The following is a 24,169-nucleotide window of genomic DNA, read 5'->3' on the forward strand; positions in this document are numbered from 1 at the left end:
TTGGAGGGTAACTAGGTAGTTGTATTGGAGGGTATCTAGGTAGTTGTATTGGAGGGTATCTAGGTAGTTGTATTGGAGGGTATCTAGGTAGTTGTATTGGAGGGTATCTAGGTAGTTGTATTGGAGGGTATCTAGGTAGTTGTATTGGAGGGTATCTAGGTAGTTGTATTGGAGGGTATCTAGGTAGTTGTATTGGAGGGTATCTAGGTAGTTGTATTGAAGGGTATCTAGGTAGTTGTATTGGAGGGTATCTAGGTAGTTGTATTGGAGGGTATCTAGGTAGTTGTATTGGAGGGTATCTAGGTAGTTGTATTGGAGGGTATCTAGGTAGTTGTATTGGAGGGTATCTAGGTAGTTGTATTGGAGGGTATCTAGGTAGTTGTATTGGAGGGTATCTAGGTAGTTGTATTGGAGGGTATCTAGGTAGTTGTATTGGAGGGTATCTAGGTAGTTGTATTGGAGGGTATCTAGGTAGTTGTATTGGAGGGTATCTAGGTAGTTGTATTGGAGGGTATCTAGGTAGTTGTATTGGAGGGTATCTAGGTAGTTGTATTGGAGGGTATCTAGGTAGTTGTATTGGAGGGTATCTAGGTAGTTGTATTGGAGGGTATCTAGGTAGTTGTATTGGAGGGTATCTAGGTAGTTGTATTGGAGGGTATCTAGGTAAAGAAAGAGGTAGTTGTATTGGAGGGTATCTAGGTAGTTGTATTGGAGGGTATCTAGGTAGTTGTATTGGAGGGTATCTAGGTAGTTGTATTGGAGGGTATCTAGGTAGTTGTATTGAGGGTATCTAGGTAGTTGTATTGGGGGGTATCTAGGTAGTTGTATTGGAGGGTATCTAGGTAGTTGTATTGGGGGGTATCTAGGTAGTTGTATTGGAGGGTATCTAGGTAGTTGTATTGGAGGGTATCTAGGTAGTTGTATTGGAGGGTATCTAGGTAGTTGTATTGGGGGGTATCTAGGTAGTTGTATTGGGGGGTATCTAGGTAGTTATATTGGAGGGTATCTAGGTAGTTGTATTGGAGGGTATCTAGGAAGTTGTATTGGAGGGTATCTAGGTAGTTGTATTGGAGGGTATCTAGGTAGTTGTATTGGAGGGTATCTAGGTAGTTGTATTGGAGGGTATCTAGGTAGTTGTATTGGAGGGTATCTAGGTAGTTGTATTGGGGGGTATCTAGGTAGTTGTATTGGGGGGTATCTAGGTAGTTGTATTGGAGGGTATCTAGGTAGAGAAAGAGGTAGTTGTATTGGAGGGTATCTAGGTAGTTGTATTGGAGGGTATCTAGGTAGTTGTATTGGAGGGTATCTAGGTAGTTGTATTGAGGGTATCTAGGTAGTTGTATTGAAGGGTATCTAGGGAGTTGTATTGGAGGGTATCTAGGTAGTTGTATTAGAGGTTATCTAGGTAGTTGTATTGGGGGGTATCTAGGTAGTTATATTGGAGGGTATCTAGCTAGTTGTATTGGAGGGTATCTAGCTAGTTGTATTGGGGGGTATCTAGGTAGAGAAAGAGGTAGTTGTATTGGAGGGTATCTAGGTAGAGAAAGAGGTAGTTGTATTGGAGGGTATCTAGGTAGAGAAAGAGGTAGTTGTATTGGAGGGTATCTAGGTAGTTGTATTGAAGGGTATCTAGGTAGTTGTATTGGAGGGTATCTAGGTAGTTGTATTGGGGGGTATCTAGGTAGTTGTATTGGAGGGTATCTAGGTAGTTGTATTGGAGGGTATCTAGGTAGTTGTATTGGGGGTATCTAGGTAGTTGTATTGGGGGGTATCTAGGTAGTTGTATTGGAGGGTATCTAGGTAGTTGTATTGGAGGGTATCTAGGTAGTTGTATTGGAGGGTATCTAGGTAGTTGTATTGGAGGGTATCTAGGTAGTTGTATTGGAGGGTATCTAGGTAGTTGTATTGGAGGGTATCTAGGTAGTTGTATTGGAGGGTATCTAGGTAGTTGTATTGGAGGGTATCTAGGTAGTTGTATTGGAGGGTATCTAGGGAGTTGTATTGGAGGGTATCTAGGTAGTTGTATTGGAGGGTATCTAGGTAGTTGTATTGGAGGGTATCTAGGTAGTTGTATTGGAGGGTATCTAGGTAGTTGTATTGGAGGGTATCTAGGTAGTTGTATTGGAGGGTATCTAGGTAGTTGTATTGGGGGGTATCTAGGTAGTTGTATTGGGGGGTATCTAGTTAGTTGTATTGGGGGGTATCTAGGTAGTTGTATTGGAGGGTATCTAGGTAGAGAAAGAGGTAGTTGTATTGGGGGGTATCTAGGTAGTTGTATTGGAGGGTATCTAGGTAGTTGTATTGGAGGGTATCTAGGTAGTTGTATTGGAGGGTATCTAGGTAGTTGTATTGGAGGGTATCTAGGTAGTTGTATTGGAGGGTATCTAGGTAGTTGTATTGGAGGGTATCTAGGTAGTTGTATTGAGGGTATCTAGGTAGTTGTATTGGAGGGTATCTAGGTAGTTGTATTGGAGGGTATCTAGGTAGTTGTATTGGAGGGTATCTAGGTAGTTGTATTGGGGGGTATCTAGGTAGTTGTATTGGAGGGTATCTAGGTAGTTGTATTGGAGGGTATCTAGGTAGTTGTATTGGGGGTATCTAGGTAGTTGTATTGGGGGGTATCTAGGTAGTTGTATTGGAGGGTATATAGGTAGTTGTATTGGAGGGTATCTAGGTAGTTGTATTGGAGGGTATCTAGGTAGTTGTATTGGAGGGTATCTAGGTAGTTGTATTGGAGGGTATCTAGGTAGTTGTATTGGGGGGTATCTAGGTAGTTGTATTGGGGGGTATCTAGGTAGTTGTATTGGAGGGTATCTAGGTAGAGAAAGAGGTAGTTGTATTGGAGGGTATCTAGGTAGTTGTATTGGAGGGTATCTAGGTAGTTGTATTGGAGGGTATCTAGGTAGTTGTATTGAGGGTATCTAGGTAGTTGTATTGAAGGGTATCTAGGGAGTTGTATTGGAGGGTATCTAGGTAGTTGTATTAGAGGGTATCTAGGTAGTTGTATTGGGGGGTATCTAGGTAGTTATATTGGAGGGTATCTAGCTAGTTGTATTGGAGGGTATCTAGCTAGTTGTATTGGGGGGTATCTAGGTAGAGAAAGAGGTAGTTGTATTGGAGGGTATCTAGGTAGAGAAAGAGGTAGTTGTATTGGAGGGTATCTAGGTAGAGAAAGAGGTAGTTGTATTGGAGGGTATCTAGGTAGTTGTATTGAAGGGTATCTAGGTAGTTGTATTGGAGGGTATCTAGGTAGTTGTATTGGGGGGTATCTAGGTAGTTGTATTGGAGGGTATCTAGGTAGTTGTATTGGAGGGTATCTAGGTAGTTGTATTGGGGGTATCTAGGTAGTTGTATTGGGGGGTATCTAGGTAGTTGTATTGGAGGGTATCTAGGTAGTTGTATTGGAGGGTATCTAGGTAGTTGTATTGGAGGGTATCTAGGTAGTTGTATTGGAGGGTATCTAGGTAGTTGTATTGGAGGGTATCTAGGTAGTTGTATTGGAGGGTATCTAGGTAGTTGTATTGGAGGGTATCTAGGTAGTTGTATTGGAGGGTATCTAGGTAGTTGTATTGGAGGGTATCTAGGGAGTTGTATTGGAGGGTATCTAGGTAGTTGTATTGGAGGGTATCTAGGTAGTTGTATTGGAGGGTATCTAGGTAGTTGTATTGGAGGGTATCTAGGTAGTTGTATTGGAGGGTATCTAGGTAGTTGTATTGGAGGGTATCTAGGTAGTTGTATTGGGGGGTATCTAGGTAGTTGTATTGGGGGGTATCTAGTTAGTTGTATTGGGGGGTATCTAGGTAGTTGTATTGGAGGGTATCTAGGTAGAGAAAGAGGTAGTTGTATTGGGGGGTATCTAGGTAGTTGTATTGGAGGGTATCTAGGTAGTTGTATTGGAGGGTATCTAGGTAGTTGTATTGGAGGGTATCTAGGTAGTTGTATTGGAGGGTATCTAGGTAGTTGTATTGGAGGGTATCTAGGTAGTTGTATTGGAGGGTATCTAGGTAGTTGTATTGAGGGTATCTAGGTAGTTGTATTGGAGGGTATCTAGGTAGTTGTATTGGAGGGTATCTAGGTAGTTGTATTGGAGGGTATCTAGGTAGTTGTATTGGGGGGTATCTAGGTAGTTGTATTGGAGGGTATCTAGGTAGTTGTATTGGAGGGTATCTAGGTAGTTGTATTGGGGGTATCTAGGTAGTTGTATTGGGGGGTATCTAGGTAGTTGTATTGGAGGGTATCTAGGTAGTTGTATTGGAGGGTATCTAGGTAGAGAAAGAGGTAGTTGTATTGGAGGGTATCTAGGTAGTTGTATTGGAGGGTATCTAGGTAGTTGTATTGGAGGGTATCTAGGTAGTTGTATTGGAGGGTATCTAGGTAGTTGTATTGGAGGGTATCTAGGTAGTTGTATTGGAGGGTATCTAGGTAGTTGTATTGGAGGGTATCTAGGTAGTTGTATTGAAGGGTATCTAGGTAGTTGTATTGGAGGGTATCTAGGTAGTTGTATTGGAGGGTATCTAGGTAGTTGTATTGGAGGGTATCTAGGTAGTTGTATTGGAGGGTATCTAGGTAGTTGTATTGGAGGGTATCTAGGTAGTTGTATTGGGGGGTATCTAGGTAGTTGTTTTGGAGGGTATCTAGGTAGTTGTATTGGAGGGTATCTAGGTAGTTGTATTGGGGGGTATCTAGGTAATTGTATTGGGGGGTATCTAGGTAGTTGTATTGGAGGGTATCTAGGTAGTTGTATTGGGGGGTATCTAGGTAGTTGTATTGGAGGGTATCTAGGTAGAGAAAGAGGTAATTGTATTGGAGGGTATCTAGGTAGTTGTTTTGAGGGTATCTAGGTAGTTGTATTGGGGGGTATCTAGGTAGTTGTATTGGAGGGTATCTAGGTAGTTGTATCGGAGGTAATTATGCCAGAATAGAGGGCTGCTCTGACTTTCGAATGGTTCAGTCTCTGTGGGCTTCTTTCTATCTTTTTCTCTATGCTGTTTCTGAGACTCTTTCCTTCCCTCGTTCCTCTAACTTTCGCTCTCGTTCTCCCACATTCACCCCCTCAACCTCTCCTCCTCATCCTCCTCTTTCTCTCTCCAATCCTCCCTCGTCCTTTCACCTATATTTATCCAGTTTCTATCATCTTCCTCCTACTCTCTCTCTCTTCCCCCTTTTTCCTCTTTTACATATTTTTATCTCTCAGTCTTTCTCCAACTCTTTCTCTTCCTCAGGACGATGAGGTGGTATACACGCCGTCGCTCTCGGACTGTCTGTCTATCGCTGGCCGTTGCCTCCCTCTCTCTCCATCTCCTCCTCACCGTCCTATCCCGCTCCGTCTACCAGAACCACTGTGATGCCCCCTCCCCTCGTCAGACACACCACCACACCCTCCGAGCCCTGGTGGATACCAACTACACCTCCAGGATGTCGGACAACCACACCAGCTATTCCAAGATAATCCCGGACACCAGAAAAGTGGACTCTTCCCATATGGACATCAATGGCCCTCATAAAATGGCCGAAAAGGACGCTGTCACAACCAGAATGGCCGTCAAGGTAGGTCACGGACGTAAGGAGAAAGGGCCTGTAGACTCACTCAACATGACGGTAAGGGTAGGAAAGTTTGGCTCGATGGGGATGAAGCCTATGGGGTCCGGGATGTCGAAATTAGAGGCTCTTTTTAGCCACCCGCTCTACAACATGCCAACCCCGCCCATCCATGAAGATGATTGGCTGCTGAAGGTGAAGCCCAAAGGGAAGGCGCGCGAGACGAGCACACAGATGTGGTGAGTTTAGGGAAGTAGCGTGATTGTTCTGAAAAAACAGACAAGCTTTTAAAGTGCATCAAGGACACATGCTGCATGATCCTTTAGTTCATTATGGCAAATATCCCTCCTGTTTCTCCTGGCATCTCCTCCTCTTCCTCCTCCTCCTCCGAACTACTACTCTCTTGTCCTCTCCTCCTGTCGTCTCCTCCTCTGAACTACTTCTCTCTTGTGTCTCCAACCCTCCTCTCTTCTCCTCCTCTGAACTACTTCTCTCTTGTCCTCTCCTCCTGTCATCTCCTCCTCTGAACTACTTCTCTCTTGTGTCTCCAACCCTCCTCTCTTCTCCTCCTCTGAACTACTTCTCTCTTGTCCTCTCCTCCTGTCATCTCCTCCTCTGAACTACTTCTCTCTTGTCCTCTCCTCCTGTTGTCTCCTCCTCTGAACTACTTCTCTCTTGTCCTCTCCAACCCTCTTGTCCTCTCCCTCTCTTTCCCCCTCCACCCTCCCCAGGGTGAGTGACAGTGACATTGGCGATGACTCAGCCCATTGGAACAGGAGCAGTGACAGCCACCCCCCCTGGCTGAGGTTCCATCTTGGTATCTCCCGTTGGCAGCTCTACCCCCACCTGGACCCCAACATGGCATCTCTTGCTCAGCAGCTCAGCACACACCGTATCGTCAGCGCAGGTATGCGTGTGGTGTGTGTGTGTGGCGCAATATTGGACTGATAACTGATATTGGATCAGTTTAGCAATTTCCCAACTAAGGGGATTAAGGTTAAATTGGGGAAGGGGAAGCTGATCCTAGATGTCTGTCAAAGGGAAACTTCACCCTGGAGTGTGTGTGGGTGGTGTGTGTGGTGTGTTTGGGTGGTGTGTGTGTTGGGGAGGGGTGTTGGAAGCCTGATTTTTGGGGGGTGGGAGATATGGGGGCATTATGTCCTGTAGTGTACACACGAATACTATTACACCCAAAGCATTGGATTGGTGGAGGCATGGGCTAGTGGGAGTTTCCACCATATTTCTTATACCAGTCATTTCCTTTCAAATTAGTGAAGGGAAGTGAACAAGTGCACACTTTGGGAGGAAGGACAGATTGGGAGAATTGCAATTGCATTTCCTTAATCCCTCCCCTCTTCTCATCCGATGGGTTTTGAGAAGGAGGTGAGGAGAGAGGACGTGAAGAATCAAGGCAATGCAATTGAGATTCTCCCATAGCTGGGAGGTAGTCTCTGTTGTGATGTTTAGAGTCAGGTATGGGGTGACCACTACTGGATTAATGTAGAACTGCAGGAAGAAAACACAAACTGGATGACCTTATTTAGTTTCAAACAGGGTAACCTTTGTGTGTGTGTGTGTGTGTGTGTGTGTGTGTGTGTGTGTGTGTGTGTGTGTGTGTGTGTGTGTGTGTGTGTGTGTGTGTGTGTGTGTGTGTGTGTGTGTGTGTGTGTGTGTGTGTGTGTGTGTGTGTGTGTGTGTGTGTGTGTGTGTGTGTGATAAAGAGAGCTCAGTGTGTACTCAGTATGTGAAGTTCAAGTGTTGCTATGGTAACCCGTCTCTCTCTCTCAGTGCAGAAGTCTGGAGGGACACAGCTCAAGCTGGTGATGTCATTTCCTAACTACGGACAGGCCATGCTCAAACCAATGAAGTGAGAGACTTACACACGCACGCACACACGTACAGTACCAGTCAAAAGTTTGGACACACCTACTCATTCAAGGATTTTTCTTAATTTGTACTATTTTCTACATTGTAGAATAATAGTGAAGACATCAAAACTATGAAATAACACACGTGGAATTATGTAGTAACCAAAAAAGTGGTGAACAAATCAAAATATATTTTATATTTGAGATTCTTCAAAGTAGCCACTCTTTGCCTTGATGACAGCTTTGCGCACTCTTGGCTTTCTCTCAACCAGCTTAATGAGGTAGTTAAATGTTAATTTGTGTAATTTCTTTCCTTCTTAATGCGTTTGAGCCAATCAGTTGTATTGTGACAAGGTAGGGGTGGTATAAAAAAGACAGCCCTATTTGGAAAAAGACCAAGTCCATATTATGGCAAGAACAGCTCAAATAAGCAAAGAGAAATGACAGTCCATCATTACTTTAAGAAATAAAGGTCAGTCAATCTGTAAAATTTCAAGAACTCTGAAAGTTTCTTCAAGTGCAGTCGCAAGAACCATCAAGCACAGAGTTCAAGTAACAGACACATCTCAACATCAACTATTCAGAGGAGACTGTGTGAATCAGGCCTTGATGGTCGAAATTGCAGCAAAGAAACCACTACTAAAGGACACTAATAATAAGAAGTGACTTGCTTGGCCCAAGAAACACAAGCAATGGACATTAGACTGGTGGAAATCTGTCCTGTGGTCTGATTAGTGCAAATTTGAGATTTTTGGTTCCAACTGCCGTGTCTTTGTGAGACGCAGAGTAGGTGAACAGATGATCTCTGCATGTGTGGTTCCCACCGTGAAGCATGGAGGAGGAGGTGTGATGGTGCTTTGCTGGTGACACTGTCAGTGATTTATTTAGAATTCAAGGCACACTTAACCAGCATGGCCACCACAGCGTTCTGCAGCGATACGCCATCCCATCTGGCTTGTTCTTAGTGGGACTATCATTTGTTTTTCAAAAGGACAATGACCCAAAACACACCTTTAAGATGTGTACGGGCTATTTGACCAAGAAGGAGAGTGATGGAGTGCTGCATCAGCTGACCTGGCCTCCACAATCACCCGACCTCAACCCAATTGTGATTGTTTGGGGTGTGTAGTCTGAATATCTGTGTTCCTGTGTTGACTGTGTATAGTCTGTATAGCTGTATTCCTGTGTTGACTGTGTATGGTCTGTATAGCTGTATTCCTGTGTTGACTGTGTATGGTCTGTATATCTGTGTTCCTGTGTTGACTGTGTATGGTCTGTATAGCTGTATTCCTGTGTTGACTGTGTATGGTCTGTATAGCTGTATTCCTGTGTTGACTGTGTATGGTCTGTATAGCTGTATTCCTGTGTTGACTGTGTATGGTCTGTATAGCTGTATTCCTGTGTTGACTGTGTATGGTCTGTATAGCTGTATTCCTGTGTTGACTGTGTATAGGCTGTATAGCTGTGTTCCTGTGTTGACTGTGTATGGTCTGTATAGCTGTGTTCCTGTGTTGACTGTATCTCTGTCAGACAAGAGCGTGATGAGGAGACCAACTTCAACCTCTACTACTTCTCTGACTTTGAGAGACACAACGCAGAGATCGCTGCTTTTCACCTGGACAGGTAAACAATGAGTCTGTTTCTCACCTTGATAGCAACAGCCAGGGGAGTATATAGCATGCCACAGCACTGACTGAAATGGTGGAGAATAGAGCAGACATTGAGAAGCATTAAACATATACTCCTCTCTCTCTCTCTCTCTCTCTCCCCCTCTCCTCTCTCTCTATCCCCCTCTCCCATCTTTTTCTGCCTCTCTCCTCTCCTTCTCTCTACACCCCCCCACCTCTCCCTCTCCCATCTTTCTCCCCTGACCCTTCTCTCCTTTCCACTCCCCTCTCTCTCAGGGTGTTGGGTTACAGGCGGATCCCCCCAGCCGTAGGAAGGCTGATTGACGTGGTAACAGAGATCAAAGACATCACCACTGACCACAAACTGGCCCGGACCTTCTTCACCTCTCCTGGTCTGTTTATCATCATTTCACTCTATCCCTCTATCACACTCACTCCATCTCCCTCTCTCTCACTCCTCTTTCTTTACCAACTCTCTCCTTATATTACATGTTTCACATCTCTGTTTTCTCTAGTGGGGAATATGAAAATAGATGCTGCATATTATTCAGCAGAAAGGCAATTTTTTTGCTGAATTAATTTATTTCATTTTCAATCTTTCTCTCTTCAATCTTTCAGCTCTTGAATTGCTGCCTCTCCTGATGATGAAGAGAAGAGTGCACTCAAACTCTCCTCTCCTCTCCCCCCTCCATCCCCCTCTATCTCCCCTAGTGAATAATGTGTGTTTCTATGGCCAGTGTTCCTACTACTGCAGTACGGAGCACGCTGTGTGTGGTCGACCCCAGAACCTGGAAGCCTCCCTGGCCATGATGCTGCCAGACCCCTCCCTGGCCACCAGACGTACCTGGAGGTCTCCCTGGAAACGCTCCTACAGCCGCAGAAAACTGGCAGTGTGGGTATAGAGTCTATAGCTATATCTATAGATAGATAATAACTCTAACCCTAGCCTCAACTCCAACCCTAGCCTCAACTCTAACCCTAGCCTCAACTCTAACACTAGCCTCAACTCTAACCCTAGCCTTAATCCTAACACTAACCCTAACTCTAACCCTAGCCTCAACTTTAACTCTAACCCTCAACCTAATCCTAGCCTCAACCCTAACTCTAACCCTGGCTTCAAACCTAATTCCAACACTCAACCCTAATTCTAACCCTCAACCCTAACTCTAACAATAGCCTCAACTCTAACTCTAACCCTCAACTTTAACTCTAACCCTCAACCTAATCCTAGCCTCAACCCTAACTCTAACCCTGGCTTCAAACCTAATTCCAACACTCAACCCTAATTCTAACCCTCAACCCTAACTCTAACAATAGCCTCAACCCTAATTCTAACCCTCAACTCTAATTCTAACCCTCAACTCTAACTCTAACCCTCAACTCTAACTCTAACCCTCAACTCTAACTCTAACCCTCAACTCTAACTCTAACCCTCAACTCTAACTCTAACCCTCAAACCTAACCCTGACTCTAGCCTCAACTCTAACCTTGTTGTCACGTTGCAGGTGGGAGAAAGACCCAGACTACTGTGACACAGTGAAGAAGACCCCACCATACAACAAGGGAACCAGACTGGTGGACCTGATAGACATGACTATACTAGACTTCCTCATGGGTAGGTCTGGGCTGGGGAGGGAGACTGGTGGACCTGATAGACATGACTATACTAGACTTCCTCATGGGTAGGTCTGGGCTGGGGAGGGAGACTGGTGGACCTGATAGACATGACTATACTAGACTTCCTCATGGGTAGGTCTGGGCTGGGGAGGGAGACTGGTGGACCTGATAGACATGACGATACTAGACTTCCTCATGGGTAGGTCTGGGCTGGGGAGGGAGACTGGTGGACCTGATAGACATGACTATACTAGACTTCCTCATGGGTAGGTCTGGGCTGGGGAGGGAGACTGGTGGACCTGATAGACATGACGATACTAGACTTCCTCATGGGTAGGTCTGGGCTGGGGAGGGAGACTGGTGGACCTGATAGACATGACGATACTAGACTTCCTCATGGGTAGGTCTGGGCTGGGGAGGGAGACTGGTGGACCTGATAGACATTACTATACTAGACTTCATCATGGGTAGGTCTGGGCTGGGGAGGGAGACTGGTGGACCTGATAGACATGACTATACTAGACTTCCTCGTGGGTAGGTCTGGGCTGGGGAGGGAGACTGGTGGACCTGATAGACATGACTATACTAGACTTCCTCATGGGTAGGTCTGGGCTGGGGAGGGAGACTGGTGGACCTGTTAGACATGACTATACTAGACTTCCTCATGGGTAGGTCTGGGCTGGGGAGGGAGACTGGTGGACCTGTTAGACATGACTATACTAGACTTCCTCATGGGTAGGTCTGGGCTGGGGAGGGAGACTGGTGGACCTGTTAGACATGACTATACTAGACTTCATCATGGGTAGGTCTGGGCTGGGGAGGGAGACTGGTGGACCTGATAGACATGACTATACTAGACTTCATCATGGGTAGGTCTGGGCTGGGGAGGGAGACTGGTGGACCTGATAGACATGACTATACTAGACTTCATCATGGGTAGGTCTGGGCTGGGGAGGGAGACTGGTGGACCTGATAGACATGACTATACTAGACTTCCTCATGGGTAGGTCTGGGCTGGGGAGGGAGACTGGTGGACCTGATAGACATGACTATACTAGACTTCATCATGGGTCGGTCTGGGCTGGGGAGGGAGACTGGTGGACCTGATAGACATGACTATACTAGACTTCCTCATGGGTAGGTCTGGGCTGGGGAGGGAGACTGGTGGACCTGATAGACATGACTATACTAGACTTCATCATGGGTAGGTCTGGGCTGGGGAGGGAGACTGGTGGACCTGATAGACATGACTATACTAGACTTCATCATGGGTCGGTCTGGGCTGGGGAGGGAGACTGGTGGACCTGATAGACATGACTATACTAGACTTCCTCATGGGTAGGTCTGGGCTGGGGAGGGAGACTGGTGGACCTGATAGACATGACTATACTAGACTTCCTCGTGGGTAGGTCTGGGCTGGGGAGGGAGACTGGTGGACCTGATAGACATGACTATACTAGACTTCCTCATGGGTAGGTCTGGGCTGGGGAGGGAGACTGGTGGACCTGATAGACATGACTATACTAGACTTCCTCGTGGGTAGGTCTGGGCTGGGGAGGGAGACTGGTGGACCTGATAGACATGACTATACTAGACTTCCTCGTGGGTAGGTCTGGGCTGGGGAGGGAGACTGGTGGACCTGTTAGACATGACTATACTAGACTTCCTCATGGGTAGGTCTGGGCTGGGGAGGGAGACTGGTGGACCTGATAGACATGACTATACTAGACTTTCTCATGGGTAGGTCTGGGCTGGGGAGGGAGGGAGACTGGTGGACCTGATAGACATGACTATACTAGACTTTATCATGGGTAGGTCTGGGCTGGGGAGGGAGACTGGTGGACCTGATAGACATGACTATACTAGACTTCCTCATGGGTAGGTCTGGGCTGGGGAGGGAGACTGGTGGACCTGATAGACATGACGATACTAGACTTCCTCATGGGTAGGTCTGGGTCAGAACATAATAATATATTAGAATTATAATAGTAATGATGCTGTAATAATAACAGCTTTCTGTTGTGCTGTTCATGGAGACCAACGTCTTTTCAATGAGCAGAAAGAGGACAAAGCTGAAAATAAAACACAAAGACACGAATTATTTTGTTACAGGTAATATGGACCGACACCACTATGAGACGTTTGAGAAGTTTGGCAACAACACTTTCCTTCTGCACTTAGACAATGGGAGGGCGTGAGTATCCTGACAATGAAATTGATGATCTGATTTTTTAATGGTGTGTGCATGCATGTGTGTGTGTCTGACATTGACAGTTGTCTGTGTGCTGACTACAGGTTTAACTAACGATGGCTGATTGTAACATTGACACTGTCTGTGTGCGGACTACAGGTTTGGACGTCACTCTAAAGATGAACCCTCTATCCTGACACCTCTGGAGCAGTGCTGCAGGTATAAGATGGGGTGCATAACTAAGCACCCCGAAGAGTCAATGTCCGCGCCCCCGCAGGAATCTAATTAGCATAATAAAAACATCTCCATAAAAATCTATCTGTTTCAGATAGAGATATCTGTTTTTACATGGGCTGCGTCTCAATCCACCCCATCCACCGATGTTGGCCTTCCGCATCTACAGTGGGAGGTGGCAGAGCTACAGCGGTGTTTATCAGACCAGCAGACATCCAGAAATTTGTATTTCTCTAAAAAACATAGATAGCATCCGAACGGTTTGGCGTACAAAGTAATGTGATCACTCTATGGAAAGATGAGACTCACAAACACGATGGTGTTCTAACAAAAGGGGTTAAATATGTGTAAAAAAACACAATCATTTCCTCATCTTTCTTATAACTCTCAGATATAGGACAGACTCTTGAAAACAAACTTCCTTCTGCTGTATTGTTTTTCCATGTATGAATCTGTTATTCAATGTCTTTCTGTAGGCTAGTAAAAAAAAAGTTTTATATACCAAGAGGTCCTAAAATTCTAAATAAAATAACTAAATGACCATCTTTAAACAATTCAGAATGTTATCTTAGTAGAACCCCCACCACCATCATCATTTATTTCTCTTTTTTCTCATAACTCTCACTCCATCACTCTCTTTCTCTCTAGGATCCGTCGCTCCACCCTCCTACATCTGCGTCTCCTCTCCCTGCCCCAGTACCGTCTCAGTGATGTCATGAGGGACTCTCTTTCCCATGATCCTCTATTCTCCGTGGCCCCCCTCCTCTCGGAGCTGCACCTCTCCGCCCTGGACCGTCGCCTAGTGACCGTGCTCCAAACCGTGAGCCGTTGCCAGGAGCGACAACGTAGTCGCCATGGAGAAGGCGATGATGATGTCATCTATGATGATGTCACTGATTATAAGACTTTGGTTAAACACGTGACACCTGCAGGGTAGTGTGGCCACGCCCCCTCGACAACAGCATTTCAACCGTCTGAAGAAATGATGTCATGGCGCATCACCATGGTGATGATGATTTGTGTGTGACATCATTGCATCGGCAAGTCACAAGAGTGACATATTTACACTTGGAGTTCTTGGCATCATTCGTTTGGCTCCTAACTGTTAGAAAGAGGATAGCTGTGTCCGAAGTGTCAAATAGGATGGGGAATAGGATGCCTTTTCAGACACAGACTATGTGTAGGTTTAGTGTGGTGTATGGATGGGATGGGATGTTTAAATCACTGTGTGCATTTATTATTAGGCCTCATTAAATAAAGCTGATTATTTTGTGTTATTTAATACATGGAGCGTACTAAGTGAAATCAAGCCCAGTTTTATAATGTACTTTTATTTAGGAAGATATGTAAAGATTGTTCTCCTCCTAGTCTGAGGAGGAGCATGGATCGGACCAAAACACAGCTTGTGGAGAATACATGTTCGATTTATTTTAAAGAAGACGAAACGAAGAACACTGACAAACTATACAAAACAACAAACGACGTCAACAGACCTGAACATGTGAACTTACATATAACGAAGAACGCACGAACAGGTACAGACTAAACAAACGAAACAGTCCCGTGTGGTACAAATACTGACACGGAAGACAATCACCCACAAACAAACGGTGTGAACAGCCTACCTTAATATGGTTCTCAATCAGAGGAAACGTCAAACACCTGCCCCTGATTGAGAACCATATAAGGCTAATTAACAATGAACCTAAACAAGAAACAAATAACATAGACTGCCCACCCAGCTCACGTCCTGACCAACTAAACAAAGCTAAACAAAGGAAAATAAGGTCAGGAACGTGACAAGATAGTTCAACCCTAAATCAAAGTAATTCTAATTGAGTAATGATATTGCATTTTACAAAAGCATTTTACAAAGAAACAAACAATTATGATGTTAAATTGCAACATGTGATTGAAGGGCCCGATTCAGACTTGAGATGAGTAGACTCAACATTGTGACTTAAGTCCATGTGAAGTCAAATTATCTCCAGTATGAATAGGGCCAGAAGTGAATAACAGTGTGGTTGTACAGTCTTGTACATTAATTGTTAACATTAATGAAGCTACAGCTGTAACGATGTTGGTCTGAGGAAGAAGGAGTAGACCAAAGCACAGCGTGGTACGTGTTCATGATGTTTATTATCACCTGAACACTTAAACAAAAACAAAAGTGGTTCAAAACGCAACAGTTCTGTCAGGTACTCACACAAAACAGAAAACAACTACCCACAAGTGGGAAAAGGTGGGAAAACACAGGTGGGAAAAGGCTATCTAAGTATGGTTCTCAATCAGAGACAACGATAGACAGCTGCCTCTGATTGAGAACCACACCTGGCCAAACACATAGAAATAGACAACATAGAACAAAAAAATAGAAGGCCCACCCCAACTCACACCCTGACCAACCAAAATAGAGACATAAAAAGGATCTCTAAGGTCAGGGTGTGACAACAGCAATGATTTCCCAATTTGTTGTGCCGTCACCCACGGCGACCCAAAAGACTATGGGCAACATTTTCCTTTCGCTAAACCTCACGCAAAGATTTAAAGAAATACTGCTTAATGAGGAGTTTGGTATTGTCTTGTTCCCTTTCAGACATACAAAGTAAAGATTTTAGCCACAGCTCAGTCTCAAGCCATGAGCCATGTAGAAATAGGCCAAGATCCTATATTATACTATATTAAACTCTATAGTATACTATATTAAACTTTATAGTAGACCCTATAGTATACTATATTAAACCCTATAGTATACCGTATTAAACCCTATAGTATACTATACTAAACCATATACAGGCCAATATAAACCCTATGGTAGACCCTATATTTAGTAATAAAAAGTAAAACATGTCTAAAAAGTGTCTTCTGCTGACAATGCAGTTTTTCAAGAATTTTCCTGATGTTTGCAGAGATCATATTTGTGGTAAATGCTGCGGATGTTGGCTTAAATCACCTTCAAAATTCAAGTGCAGTATGCGTGTCGACTATGTGCGTTCGATTGAATCCCAAGCAGAGTCATCTTGTGTTCAGCACTTCTTGTTGTGTTCAGGTCTCCTTTCATTCAGGTCATCTTGCTTCCGGGTGTGTTGACAGTGCTTTAAACCACAGAGAGGTCTTCCTGTGAGAGAGGTCTGATGAGAAAGGAGATGCAACATGTCATCATCAATCCTCACTTCTGGGATCTCATTTAAAGTCATTGTTTAAAGTTTTATTAGTCGTATGTACAGGATACACATGGTATACACCGTCCAACTAAATGCTTACTGGCAGGTTCCTTCTCAATAATGCAACAACAATAAGACATAATAACAGATAACAATACGAACATGAAGTAAATGTCTCAGAAAAATAGAACAAAGATTTTAGCATAGGTATAATACAGGAAGAAAAATAAACTAAAGTTAAAAATTAAAAAATTTAAAAAACTATAAAAATAACGAGGCTATACGGGGGTACAGGTTAGTCAAGGTAATTGAGGTAATATGTACATGTACTGTAGGTAGGGGTAAAGTGCAAATAGTCCGGGTAACCATTTGTTTAATTGTTCAACAGTCTTATGGCTTGGGGGTAGAAGCTGTTAAGGAGCCTTTTGGTCTTAGACTTGGCGCTTCGGTACCGCTTGCCATGCAGTAGCAGAGAGAACAGTCAATGACTTGGGTGGCTGGAGTCTTTGACAATGTTTTGGGGCCTTCCTCTGACAGCGCCTAGTATAGTCCTGGATGACAGGAAGCTTGGCCCCAGTGATGTACTGGGCTGTACGCACTACACTCTTTAGCCCCTTACGGTCAGATGCCAAGCAGTTGCCATGCCAGGCAGTAGTGCAACCGGTCAAGATGCGCTCAATGGTGCAGCTGTAGAACTTTTTGAGGATCTGGGGACCCATGCTAAATCTTGTTAGTCTCCTGAGGGGGAATAGGCATGGTCGTGCCCTCTTCACAACTGTCTTGGTGTGGTTGGACCATGATAGTTTGTTGGTGATGTGGACACCAAGGAACTTGAAGCTTTCGACACACTCAACTACAGCCCTGTCCATATGAATGGGGGCGTGTTCGGCCGTCCTTTTCCTGTAGTCCACAATCAGCTCCTTTGTCTCGCTCACGTTGAGGGAGAGGTTGTTGTCCTCGCACCACACTGCCAGGTCTCTGACCTCCTCCCCATAGGCTGTCTCAGCGTTGTCGGTGATCAGGCCTACCGCTGTTGTGTCATCTGCAAACTTAATGATGGTGTTGGAGTCATGCTTGGCCATGCATTCGTGGGTTAACAGGGAGTACACGAGGGGACTAAGCACGCACCCTTGAGGGGCCCAGTATTGAGGATCAGTGTGGTAGATGTGTTGTTGCCTACCCTTACCTCCTGGGGGCAGCCCGTTAGGAAGTCCAGGATCCAGTTGCAGAGGGAGGTGTTTTGTCCCAGGGTCCTTAGCTTAGTGATGAGCTTTGTGGACACTATGGTGTTGAACTCTGAGCTGTATTCTCACATAGGAGTACCTTTTGTCCAGGTGGGAAAGGGCAGTGTGGAGTGCAATTGAGATTGTGTCATCTGTGGATCTGTTGGGGGGGTAGGCAAATTGGAGTGGGTCTACGGTTTTTGGGATGATGGTGTTCATGTGAGCCATGACCAGCCTTTAAAAGCACTTCATGGCTACAAAGCGATTGTCATTTAGACAGGTTACCTTGGTGTTCTTGGGCACAGGGACTATGGTGGTCTACTTGAAACATGTAGGTAAAACAGAGAGGTTGAAAATGTCAGTGAAGACACTTGCAAGTTGGTCTGCGCATGCTGTGAGTACACGTCCTGGCAATCCGTCTGGCCCCGTGGTCTTGTGAATGTTGACCTGTTTAAAGGTCTTGTTCACATCTGCTACAGAGAGCGTGATCACACAGTCATCCAGAACAGCTGGTGCTCTCATGCAAGCTTCGGTGTTGCTTGCCTCGAAACGAGCATAAAAGGCATTTAGCCTGCCTGGGTAGTCCGTGTCTGTGTTTCCCTTTGTAGTCTAATAATTTGCAAGCCCTGCCACATCCAATGATCGTCAGAGCCGCTTTGCCTGTTTGATGGTTAGAAGGCATAAAGGGATTTCTTTTAAGCGTCTGGATTAGTTTCCCGCTCCTTGATAGTGGCAGCTCTAGCCTTTAGCTCAGTGCGGATGTCCTGTAACGCATGGATTCTGGTTGGGATATGTACATACAGTCACTGTGGGGATGACGTCATCAATGCACAGCCAGTGGCTGAGGTGGTATACTCCTCAATGCGGATGAATCCGAGAACATATTCCAGTCTGTGCTATTTAAACAGTTCTGTAGCTTAGCATCCATGTTATCTGACCACCTCTGTATTGCGCGACTCACTGGTACTTCCTGCTTTAGTTTTTGCTTGTAAGCAAATCATCATCAAATCAAATTTATTTATATAGCCCTTCTTACATCAGCTGATGTCACAAAGTGCTGTACAGTAACCCAGCCTAAAACCCCAAACAGCAAGCAATGCAGGTGTGGATGCACGGTGGCTGGGAAAAACTCCCTAGAAAGGCCAGAACCTAGGAAGAAACCTAGAGAGGAACCAGGCTATGAGGGGTGGCCAGTCCTCTTCTGGCTGTGCTGGGTGGAGATTATAACATGGCTAAGATGTTCAAATGTTCATAGATGACCAGCAGGGTCAAATAATAATAATCACAGTGCAGGAACGAGGAGGATAGAATTAGGCTCAGATTTGCCAAATGGAGGGCGAGAGAGAGCTTTGTACGCATCTCTGTGTGGAGTAAAGGTGGTCAACAGTTTTTTTCCCCTTCTGGTTGCACATGTGACATGCTGGTAGAAATGAGGTAAAAACTGATTTAAGTTTTGCTGTATTAAAGTTCCCGGCCACTAGGAGCGCCGCTTCTGGATGAGGATGTTCTTTTTTGCTCATGGCCTTACGCAGCTCGCTGAGTGTGTTATTAGTGCCAGCATAGGTTTGTGGTGGTAAATAGACAGCTATGAAAAATATAGACGAAGATTCTTGGTAGATAGGCTGGTCTACAGCTTATACCCTACACTACAGTACCCTACATTACTCATCTCATATGTATATACTCTACTCTATACCATCTACTGCATCTTGCCTATGCCGTTCTGTACCATCATTCATTCATACATCTTTATGTACATATTCTTTATCCCTTTACACTTGTGTGTATAAGGTAGTAGTTGTGGAATTGTTAGGTTAGATTACTTGTTGGTTATTACTGCATTGTCGGAACTAGAAGCACAAGCATTTCGCTACACTCGCATTAACATCTGCTAACCATGTGTATGTGACAAATAAAATTTGATTTGATTTGATCATAAGGTACTCTACCTCAGGTGAGCAAAACCTTGAGACTTCTTTAATATTAGACGTCCCGCACCAGCTGTTATTGACAAATAGACACAGACCACCACCCCTCGCCTTACCGGAGGTAATTCCTAACTGTCAAGTACAAGTACCATTTAATTATGAGATTATCTGATTTGTAGTAATGGCTGAACTTGCTCACCGGGTGGCAGCCCTGGGGCGGTCGAATTTCACAACATCGTACAGGACATCCTCTTTCTGGGGTCGAGGCAGTTGGATGGTCGAGTACAGAGGCACTTCCTGGTTATTGGAGCCAGAGAAGTAGATGCTGGCATAGTGAACATCATCCTGGTTGTCTGTGTCTGCTCTCTGTGCTGCAGTAGGGGTCATGGCCATGCCTGAGACGTTGTCATGAACAAGGCTTGAGTTTACCTGATGGGGAAAGAAGACAGACAGAATTCCATTTGTTCCATTGTGCTAGAGAAGCCTAATCAAGCGTAGTATCTGAAAGAAAACAAAAAAATACTATGCTTAACTCACCTGCCCATTGTCTGCTGTGTCCCTCTTGACAGAGGTGGATGTGGAGGCCTTCTTCCTGTTTTGCACATGAACGTGTGAATAATTGACAGAATGAATGAATCAACAACAACTAAGCTAGTAACATATCAGAATGACGAAGTGAAATGACAAGATGCTCACCTGAACCACATGAAGCCAGAGAGACAGAGGCTGAGAACCACAACGACCACTGTGATACCTGTTCCTGTATTCTTCACAGACGTTTCTTTCCCTAAACCAACATGGACAACATGAATACACGTGTATCATATAGCGTAGCCAGAAATATTTGAATGATTAAACCATATTTGACATGCTATAATTATCAATTGAGATGTAGAATTCTGGGCTCCAACTTCATTCACTGCCTCACAGTAATATTCTCCTCTGTCCTCAGAGCTGATGGTAGTGATGCTGTAACTCTGTCCTGATGCTTTTGGTGAGGTTACGTTCTTCTTGTACCAGGTATATTTGTCCACAGGTGGGTTGGCATCACTGCTGCAGGTCAGAGTCACTGAACTGCCCTCCACTATTTCACCAGAGGGACTGACTGACACTGAGGTGTTCTTTGGGGCATCTGGTGTTGACGAAGACAGAGGGGTACGAGTACACAGTCAACATCATGCTGCCACTTTAACAATAGGTTCTGACGTAACCACACCAAGACAGTCGTGAAGAGGGCCTGGTATGGCAACTGCTCGGCATCCGACCATAAGGCGCTACAGAGGGTAGTGCGTATGGCCCAATACATCACTGGGGCCAAGCTTCCTGCCATCCAGAAATGATATACTAGGCCGTGTCAGAGGAAGGCCCCAAAAATTGTCAAAGACTCCAGTTACCCAAGTCATAGACTGTTTTCTCTATTTCTGAAGGGTTAAAGTTGATTTTGGGGGTCTTCTAAAGACCCCCACCACTGATTATGTTGTTATTAATTTGCTTACATGCCATTGTACTTATGCTCACTGTATAGCTGAATATTGAGGCCTCTGTCTGTGTCTAGCTCTCTGCCAAAACCCACAACCTGGCGTCTGTGAGAAAAGGTGAGAAAAGGGACTGTGTGTGATCGCGACACAGAGAGACAGCGTCTGTTTTTCTCTGAAACAAGGGTGGATTTGCATACCACTGAGACAGGTTCTCAGAAACTTTGTGTTAAGAATAACTCGTTATTTTAGCTGCACATGCAGGTTTTTTGACATTGGAGATAAGGTGTGATCTCGGGTATATAAGATCATGTCTTTCTTTTGTTCGGGGCAGAACTCAGGAGAGACATCAGTTGTATGTTTGATGTTTGACTTCTGTCTACAGCTGTATTTTGATTAAAATTGTTATGATTTATAAGTGCACATTTTGAGTATTCCTTATTTGTTAAGTAAATAACGGAGCCCAGAAAAGTGGAACCAACACTACAGCACGGCAAGCAGTACCGGAGAGCCAAGTCTAGGTCCAAAAGGCTCCTTAACAGCTTCTTCCCCCAAGCTATAAGACTGCTGAACAATTAATCAAATGGCCACCTGGACTATTTACAGCTCCTCGCTGTTTATTACCTATTCATTGTCAGTTTACCCCTACCTACACGTACAATTTACCTTGACTAACCTGTACCCCCACACATTGACTCGGTGTAACGGCAGCCTTCCTCCTCTTCGTCTGAAGAGGAGGTGTAGCAGGGATCGGACCAAGACGCAGCGTAGCTCGTGTTCAACATGACGAAACTGTGAACACTTACATACCCCAACACAAAACAAGCCACCTATATATGATTCCCAATCAGAGACAACACAAAACATCGGCCTCTGATTGAGAACCATATTAGGCCAAACATAGAAACAGACAAACTAGACACACAACATAGAATGCCCACTCAGCTCACGTCCTGACCAACACTAAAACAAGCAAAACACACAAGAACTATGGTCAGAACGTGACACTCGGTACCGGTACACCCTGTATTGAGCCTCGTTATTGTTATTTTATGTGTTACCTTTTATTTTTTACTTTGTTTATTTAGTAAATATTTTCTTAACTCTATTTCTTGAACTGCATTGTTGGGTAAGGTTGTATTTGGTGCATGTGACAAATTAAATTTGATTAGATTTGATGAGACTAGATCTCTGGTCCTCTTTCTTGCAAACACGTGACATTGATCTTAAGCTATTAACCATCTGCGGCACCAAAAAGCGAGCAAATTCATTGTGCGGTTTGGGTGTATTTCAAGTTTAGGAGTTTAAAAGAACTCAACTCAATACAAGAGCACAAAGTACAAGTGAAGTTTAAAACTGTCATTTATTTACAAATACTTACAAATGACAGTGAGAGTCTCGTCAGCAGAGTGGAGATTCTCATATCCTTTTGCAATACAGGAGTAGCTGCCTGCATCCTCTCTGCTGACTGGGTCTAGGAACAGGTAGTTATCTTGGGTGTTCACGAGTTGTCCGTTCCTGTACCAGATGTAGGTGGGGTTGGGGTTGTCAGTCAGAGTACAGGTGGTTCTACAGGTCAGTATCACCGCCTTTCCTTCTGTCACCATGGCAGAAGACGCCTTCACCTGCAGACCTGGGATTAAAAATACAGTATTACATTCCTTGACAACAATTCTAATCATATAAAGCATAACATTCATATTATACAGACTGTCATTCCCACTAAGGTCAAAATACTTGAATGTAACTGATTAGGCATCACATAATGGTGTACCTGTGACAGACAGCCTGACACGCATCTCTCTTTGAAGGAAATTATCCCAATCGAGTTGCGTCTGAGTCTTGAATGTGAACCAGTACTCAGGTGAGTCACTCTCTCTCAGGTCTGTGATTCTCAGGGTGCAGTCTTTCTCTTTAGTCCCAAGGTACTCAGCACGACCTGCAAACTCTGGCACCGAGCTCAGCATTTTAGGCGTCTCATTATATTTCTCTTGGATATACCAGTTTGGTTCTGAGACCACACGATAACTTGGATGTTGATATGTGCAGGGCAGTTCCACTGTTGACCCCTTCAAGGCACAGATACTCACGTTGAAACAGGTCTTACCCAGAACACCTAAAATACCAAAGTAACCCATCAGAGTTGCATCAATCAGTCAATTATCTTTAAATCAGTTCATTCAGGACTGAACAATAACACTTTAGTGATAGTAAGAATCGTGGTAAGATGCAAACTTTAAAAATATGAATCATCCTAATAATCTTTTGCAAAAAAATACTGTAGTTACAGACTCACACACTGCAGGAGAGTGCAGATCCTTGTGGCCTTTTACAGCACAGGAGTAACTGTGTGTAAAAGAACTGAAAACAGAGTATTGTTGAATGGTGGGTTCATCTAGACGTTGTCCATTCTTGTACCAGATGTAGGTGGGGTTGGGGTTGTCACTCAGAGGACAGGTGGTTCTACAGGTCAGTGTTACCCTCTGTCCCCACACTGCGTTGGTGGGAGACACCATAACTTGGCTTTTTTGTCCACACTTTCTTGCTGTAGTTGCTGATTTGAGTGTCATTAGAATCCATAGAGAAGTGTCACTCAGTGAGGTGTGAAAGACTTATCCTTAATTGTTTCATGACATTTTTGAATTGTGTATGTAGGTCTATGGTAAAGCTAGCTTGCCTTGGTTAGTCTAGTGTACTGTAGGTAGATAAATACAGTGCCTTCAGAAAGTATTCATACCCCTGAACTTATTCCACATTTTAGGCTGTTAAACATTGTACATGGATTAACTCGATTTTTCCCCCCTCACCTATCTACACACAATACCCCATAATGAAAGTGAAAACATGTTTTTTGAAATATTTGCAAATTTATTTAAAATGAAAGAGAAATATCTCATTTACATAAGTATTCACACCCCTGAGTCAATACTTTGTTGCAGAACTTTTGCCAGTGATTACAGATGTGAGTCTTTCTGGGTAAGTCTAAGAGCTTAGCATACCTGGATTGTACAATTTGCACATTATATATATATATATATATATATATATATATATTTTAATCTTCAAGCTCTGCCAAATTGTTTGTTAATCATTGCTAGACAACAAGTTGCTCTCAGATCAGCCTTGGGAGGTTGAGTAACAAACAGAGCTGTGTCCCTGTTGCCCAACACATTTAACCTCACCACAGCACTTAGTAGTAGTGGCACCATTCCTAATAGTATAGGGTGAAAAGTTACAAATAACCCACTGTAAGCAGCCGCTCAGATTGTTTAATATCATTTTTATTTCACATTTATTTAACCA

General features: G+C 44.2%; 2 protein-coding genes and 1 long non-coding RNA gene across 14 annotated transcripts; 2 read left to right on the forward strand and 1 right to left on the reverse strand.

The window, feature by feature from the left end:
- Nucleotides 1-575: 575 nt before the first annotated feature.
- LOC129839972 (uncharacterized) lies at nt 576-4,697 on the forward strand. 11 transcript variants are annotated; one of them, XR_008757131.1, is made up of 6 exons: nt 576-1,333; nt 2,089-2,160; nt 2,209-2,925; nt 3,681-3,752; nt 3,801-4,123; nt 4,447-4,697. It is a non-coding gene; the product is annotated as an uncharacterized LOC129839972 (long non-coding RNA). The 11 variants fall into 11 exon arrangements; XR_008757124.1 differs by lacking the exon at nt 4,447-4,697 and having other exon boundaries at nt 2,209-2,794; nt 2,855-2,925; nt 3,801-4,327; XR_008757125.1 differs by lacking the exon at nt 4,447-4,697 and having other exon boundaries at nt 2,209-2,770; nt 2,855-2,925; nt 3,801-4,327.
- A 20-nt stretch (nt 4,698-4,717) lies between these two features.
- LOC129839956 (extracellular serine/threonine protein kinase FAM20C-like) lies at nt 4,718-14,358 on the forward strand. 2 transcript variants are annotated; one of them, XM_055907702.1, is made up of 10 exons: nt 4,718-5,777; nt 6,270-6,445; nt 7,327-7,405; nt 8,937-9,029; nt 9,311-9,426; nt 9,746-9,926; nt 10,540-10,649; nt 12,764-12,845; nt 13,002-13,061; nt 13,725-14,358. In XM_055907702.1, the coding sequence occupies exons 1-10, from the start codon at nt 5,227-5,229 to the stop codon at nt 14,011-14,013; spliced, it is 1,737 nt and encodes a 578-aa protein (XP_055763677.1). In that variant the 5' UTR covers nt 4,718-5,226; the 3' UTR covers nt 14,014-14,358. The 2 variants fall into 2 exon arrangements, with proteins under 2 accessions (XP_055763677.1, XP_055763678.1); XM_055907703.1 differs by having other exon boundaries at nt 5,554-5,777; nt 9,653-9,926.
- A 7,796-nt stretch (nt 14,359-22,154) lies between these two features.
- LOC129839967 (protein turtle homolog B-like) lies at nt 22,155-23,410 on the reverse strand. The gene is made up of 3 exons (XM_055907728.1): nt 23,163-23,410; nt 22,641-22,982; nt 22,155-22,499 (listed from the first exon to the last, which is right to left on the reverse strand). Exons 1-3 carry the CDS (start codon nt 23,380-23,382, stop codon nt 22,234-22,236), a joined length of 828 nt encoding a protein of 275 aa, XP_055763703.1. The 5' UTR covers nt 23,383-23,410; the 3' UTR covers nt 22,155-22,233.
- Between the last annotated feature and the right edge of the window lie 759 nt (nt 23,411-24,169).

Source organism: Salvelinus fontinalis, chromosome 40 (assembly GCF_029448725.1).
Source record: "Salvelinus fontinalis isolate EN_2023a chromosome 40, ASM2944872v1, whole genome shotgun sequence".
In the NCBI taxonomy this organism is placed as follows: domain Eukaryota; kingdom Metazoa; phylum Chordata; class Actinopteri; order Salmoniformes; family Salmonidae; genus Salvelinus; species Salvelinus fontinalis.